The 6,229-nt window shown below is 38.5% G+C and overlaps 1 protein-coding gene across 1 annotated transcript; it reads right to left on the bottom strand.

Annotated features, from left to right (window-relative positions):
- Positions 1–2,888: 2,888 nt before the first annotated feature.
- LOC131796144 (uncharacterized) lies at positions 2,889–4,883 on the bottom strand. The gene is made up of 2 exons (XM_066170107.1): positions 4,533–4,883; positions 2,889–3,707 (listed from the first exon to the last, which is right to left on the bottom strand). The coding sequence occupies exons 1-2, from the start codon at positions 4,881–4,883 to the stop codon at positions 2,889–2,891; spliced, it is 1,170 nt and encodes a 389-aa protein (XP_066026204.1).
- Positions 4,884–6,229: the final 1,346 nt, after the last annotated feature.

Below are 6,229 nucleotides of genomic sequence, written 5' to 3'. Positions count from 1 at the left end.
CCCCAGAATGCAGAAGAACTTTCATCATCATCATTATCATCATCGTCAGGTCAAGCTGACTCGGTATTCCATGACACGCTCCTTCCACATTTCTCTGTAATCCATTGCAATTGGTAGTTCATCAAGTCTGCATCCTGTGTCATCCATCAATTGGCCAATTTATGTTGGTTACAGAGTAATACATCCCCTGCTAGTTCTTTTTTACTGCGCCATCAATGCACGGGGAATCTCATCCTTTGTTGCTGTGGTGATTTACTGATTGGCGGGATGTGGCGGTAGAGCTCTTCATTTGTGGGGTGGTTCTTCCACGATCTGTTTAAGGCAGTGCGTAGCATTCTAGTGTATGCTCCTTCTATTTTCTTTTCCAGATGTGTTGTTAAGGCCCAGGAGACTGAACCGTAAAAAAGGACGGTCTCCACTGCTGCTCGAAAGAAGTTTCTTTTCAGGATGTCTGGAAGATTCGATTACCATATCTTGTCCAGTTCATTTAGAGCATCCCACACCTTTCCTAGTCTGATGTTAACATCATGTTCGGTAGAGGCGATGTAGCTTCCACTTGCTTTATCTTCTCACCATTGAAACTCTCCATCCCTTCTGATGCATCTTGATTGAAGTAGATGAACTCTGTTTTATCTGCATTGAGGTAGAGCCCTATCTTTTTTGCTGTTCTTTCAATGCTGTGCAGTAGGAATGTTGTCAGCATTGTCTGCATCTGTTATTTTCATAGCTGGGTAGCGTTTGCTCTTCCGCTTTGCGAGGGTAAAGCCAAGTTCATTGTTCTTGTCTAGAGCTTTACGCAGTACATAGTCAAGACATATAAGGAATATGTATGAGGCTAGCGTATCACCGAGGAGGAATTCATCACTGATATCGAAGAAGTCTGTGTCCCCATCAGGGGAGCGAACCATAGAGCGGGTGTCCTGATATAGTATCATCTTCATTTTCCCTTTCCTTTATCAGTGTGAAAGCGGGAGTGTCGAACTCGAGACTGCCTGAGGTAAGAAAAAACAAACGGATAAGGGTAAGTGAGTGGGGAATTAAAAAATGATAAGCTTTGAACTTAAGCGAGAATTTCGTATGCGGCTATATAAGCTACTAGGAATATGTAAATGTATTTACATATTTAGTTAGACAGTTACTTTTTCATTATTAATGCAGGAATGAGAAAGTTTGAGATCTATAGTTGAAGAAGCGTCGGTGCGACAACAGATACTACTGCACTAATCCTTGTCTCAGTGGAGGGGTGTGTCCGGAGATTTGCAACACTCAATGCACCAGGTTTAGCTGTACCTGTCTTGACACATCCTCTGGTCAGAGGTGTGAGAAGATTAAACATAGAGTGATAGAATGGACATGCTATGATGAAGTTTGAATATCAAATATGAATTAATTTTTCGCACTTTGTCATCTCTGGCTGATCCTGTTACTCTTTTTAGTCTAATCAAATTGTTGTTTACGAACCAATTTTTATTGCAGCATTGTCCGTTAAAAGTTTTTCCGGAAACAGATTTTGGTTTTAATTGCTGATCATAGATTCCACAGAACACTACCTTGATGGTTGTCTCGTAAACATGGACTAAATTTAAAATACGCTCCTTCAGAGACGTTTAAAACCTTCTGATGATGCTATACAATAGGTACAAGAAACTTGACTTAGGCCTTTACTACACTCGGTCTTCTTACAATTTACATCGAGTCCCTGATATAGCAAAGCTTTTATGTACATATTTACCTCTTAAGAGAGAGACTAAGTTTCTCACTGCACTTAGCAAATTCAATTTCGATGGAGTTCTCCGTACTGTGTTGATTATTTATTGTGAAATCAATAAACCTAAACTCAAATTAAAATAACGAAGCTGACACTTATTTTCAATCATAAGTTAAGAGAATTCGTTTAATAGGACGAATTAAAAAATAGAAAAGCCCTGCCGAGGTATGGATGCCGTTTTAAAGATGTCATACAACGCTGAATAGTACACTTTCCGGGAAAGGTTCACGTTATCGTGAGTGTATCACAAATCCCCTGACACACCCTTCTGTTGAAGCAAGGGTCGGGCCCCATCAAATTCATTTGGAAGGTACCTATAATCCCAGTCATACTTGCGACGAGAACATCTTTCTTGATTAAGTTGAAAAAAATTAAAAATTCCTTTCATCGCTTCAGCTTTTCTTGCCTTTTAAAAATTGACTCGTTCTTATTAACACCACCTTGCACTCGAAATCATGTTGTGTTACCTATACCAAGAAACTTAAAATTTTAATCAGGCAAAGCTTTATATTCATAGTTACCACTTAAGAGAAATACTCATGATCACGTTACGAGACTTTCAAAATTCATGGCACATCGCTTTGGTCCCCCTGAACACTATTTTAAACTATCGTTGGATCCTAAAAAAATTATTTGAACTTAGCATTAGTCGGTTGCTCGAAAATAATTTGGATAAATAAACTGATGGCGTGCTCAAAGAGAGTTTTCTAAGCCGGATAAATTCGAAAAAGGAAAGTTTCATCGAGCTTTCGACGTTTCAAATTTACATGTATTATCAGAGAAATATCAAATGAGAAAACTGAAAGTTTCGTGGAGATTAAAGTACGTCCTAATAGACGCCTTAAAACGAAAAATTCATAGTTTATAACAGGGACACAACATGTCTAAGGTTGCAGATAACATTGCTCTCGTGTATATCTATATTCCTCACTGATAAAGAGCCAGTGCAAATATCTGAATTATTATTAGAGGCTTTTAGTTCAAGTTCAACTCTAGAAGTGGACTCGACTTGTAGCCGGTTGCAAGATGTCATTGTTTGTTCTTAGCGTTGCTTCAATGGGTCCTTGTACGTCGTGGGCCAGTTTGCCTTTTCTGAAAAAGAAAATGAATCCACAGAAAGTTACACGTCATATTTAGCTCCAAACCAGTGTTGTGTTGTAGAAGTATTTGATGACGTGCAGCGGTGAGTCGGATTCATTTTGTCACTCCCATACTCTCCGAAATTGTGTTCGCTGTTGATTCCACCTGGGGTTCCATCAAACTCACATCCTTTTTCTTTGCTTCTGTAACTCCTTATGGTCCAAGACGTAGTTGATTTCTGTCTTGTCAGGGCGGTGCAATTAGAACAATTGATTCCTCGGATGTTAACATATTCATACATCTGACAACTGATCCAGTTACCAAAAATGTTATGACCTGACAGTTTTGCGCGTGCGTAGTCCGTGTACTGCAGACCATCTGTAGGAAAGTTACAAGTTGCTCTCAGATGTGTGGAATGATCAGCAAGAGACTGCATCTGTGATAATGATAGTCGGTACCCGTTCCAATCCGCTTTTTTTTTGTCATTATTAATCTCAAAATTTACGCCAAATGGTTTACCCTCAAAGGTACCTTTTTTAGCCAAGGAAAACGACTGTATCAGTGTCCATACAAAACTTGGTTCAGACTGCAAGTCACAGTAAACCGAAAACGGATCATTTTTTGAATCAAAGATGTCGTATTCTCCTGATTTCGAGGCACCGTACTTAGCGATGTCCTCACAACTCGTTGGCTTTGTCCTCTCACACCGCTGACCGGTATATTTGTCAGGACAGCCACATGAAAATCGGACGCCGTGAGTGTCACATATCTCCTGACATACCCCTTCATTGAGACAAGGATAAGGTCTGCAGCATCTGTTGATGCAGCGATGCTTCCCTGAGATGTCTTTGCGTCCACCCTACAATTAAATTTAACCTTTAATTAGCTTACTGTTCTTTCGATGCCTTTTATTATGGAAGCCCATTGAATTTAGTTAACGCACGAACACGAGCAATCTGCATGAAGGAAGGATGAGTGAAAAGGTAAATGTCAGCTGTTTTTAAGGCCAGAAAATTGCGTAGGTTTAACTTGTGTTAAGGATTTTCAAAAATTCTGAAATTGTACGGTTTTAAAATTAAAATTTGCTTGAATTGTTGTTTATTAGAATTTACGACCAGAAAATTGCTTAGCTTTGAGTTTAAATTCTGAAAATTGTACGATTTTAAAACAGAATCTTCTAGTGACCAAAACTTTTGGTACATAGCAAAGCTTCAAAATAAGATTTTCCTCTCTGATTAAGAGTTCCCAGCGTCGCAAAGCCTCACTTGAAGTCAGAAAACTAAGTTCTGTTTTAAGCCATAATCCTCATCACGTTTGTGAATAAAGTAATTTCGTCGCTTGAAGATCTACATGCTCGTTGTTTTTCGAAACGAGTCTTATTCAGCATATTTTGTTTCTATTTTGAGCTACAAAGGTCTATCTCAGTCGGGATAGAACGGAAAAACAACATTTAGTGATAGTTTTGAATACTCTCGGCTAAACTCGACGGGACTTTTACCCGAAGTGAAACTGCACACGCCATGTTATGGATGCACGTGTGTCCACTACATAAGGATTTTATCATGGTAGCTCCCTTAGGATATAGGTAGGCCTTGCGCGCGCGCTATGTTATGATAAAATGTAAGTAACTAAAAAAATAAATGCTAGCACAATTCTATCAACAACTCACGATTCTATCTCTCACCTTCACCGTGTAGCTTCTCACCAAATCATAATAATTTCCTCCTTGACTCCATTTCATCGCCGCTGGCTCCATGTCTTTGTTAGCGTCGTTGAGCTCACAGTTATTTTCTTTGGTTAGAGGGAAATAATTCATGGATACACACAGGCAGTCATCTTTGCACTTCATGTGACACTGGATGGCGCTGTGGACTGTCAATCTTTGAAACACGTGACCCACAAGAATGTGATTATAGACGACATCCTCGTCGATAACAAACTTGAATTTTTGACAATTTACTGTTGGCTGCGCCTCTTTGGTGTGAGTGAGCTGAGATACCAACAACATCGCATGTAGATAGCGAAGAACACTCATGGTGGACCTTAAAAACTTTCAAATAAGATGGATATCTTAGTTCCATAATTATACTAAGGCATGTAAAATTTAGTTAGTAGCAATCAGAGTACGTCTATGCAGAGGAAAGGTAAAAAAATTATGAATAGGTACGTGATCATACTATGGTGAAACGCGGTGTAAACGCCGTTCGAGACGTCCGGCCTCAGGTGACGATACAGATCTTAATCAGTGCCTTAAAGTTTTCTCTTCTTTTGACGCGGACGTGATTACGTAATGCTTATTGGGAAATGGACCATTGTTTTCTGGGGTCGAATATCTCGATGACAGATTGAGAAGCTGACATAAAAAATTGGCTGAGATTGAAATGAGAATCTGAGGTACATTGTGCATGGCGCACTAGACATGACTAGATATTTTATGCTGTGTTGATAGTGGAAAAAAGTAACTTAAAACTTATCGAATAAGTCATGCCGCATGAGTTTGTCAATCAACTGAGTAGAAACAAATCACACGTTGTCTCTTCTCTTTAGTAGTTCAGTAACAAACTTTTGGTTTTAAATGAGTACCATCTCTCTGCACTTACCTTAAAATGTCGATTCATTTTATGGCTTCAGTAAAATCCTTCGGGAAAGGTTTGCGAGCGAACAGATGTAGTTGAAACTATATGTATGTCCGGCAATATCGATGCACCTTTATATTTGAAAAATAGAAAAAAAGCACGAGAGTGAATCAATTTAGATCATGGGTTCTGTGGTAGACGTTACCAAGAAGACACCCGAAATAAACAATTGATATGATATTGCGATACTGTTGACATGAAATTCAATAGAGAGTATTTCACAACTAAAAATTTGCATCAAATAACTGAAATCCGTCACACAGCGGTGATCACAGGAGAAATTATTCAGTTTATTTACAAAGATTTTCTTCTTACGAAAATTGGGTTATATTATTGATATAAAACGTGCGATAAACAAACAGAAACTTTTCGCAAATACCAGATGCTTCAAATGTGTGCGAAAACTCTAACACAGATGACATGCAAAAAAACACGAAAGTTTTCTGTCAATTTTTTTTCTAGCCATTTTGTCGCAAGGGTTGCCTAAAATATATCGATTTTTTAAGATAGGAAGTCATGTGATGTAAGAATGTTTTCAAGCTGGCAAATGCGTCATGAACGATGTCTTTCATATGAAAGAAAATGATCCTCGCGCTTAGCATTTTCTGTAAAATCACTTTACTAATTTGGTAGATAAACCGTGATATTATTTTCATCTTAGAATTTATCCCTTTTATAATATACCTTGGGTGTACTTGTATTTGGTTTGGTGACCTGAAGCTTTCTACTCCGCCCTTGTTGAATT

This window comes from Pocillopora verrucosa, chromosome 7 (genome assembly GCF_036669915.1).
Source record: "Pocillopora verrucosa isolate sample1 chromosome 7, ASM3666991v2, whole genome shotgun sequence".
NCBI lineage: Eukaryota > Metazoa > Cnidaria > Anthozoa > Scleractinia > Pocilloporidae > Pocillopora > Pocillopora verrucosa.
The sequence above is the reverse complement of the archived record's forward strand: the minus strand, read 5'-3'. Positions and strand labels throughout refer to the sequence as shown.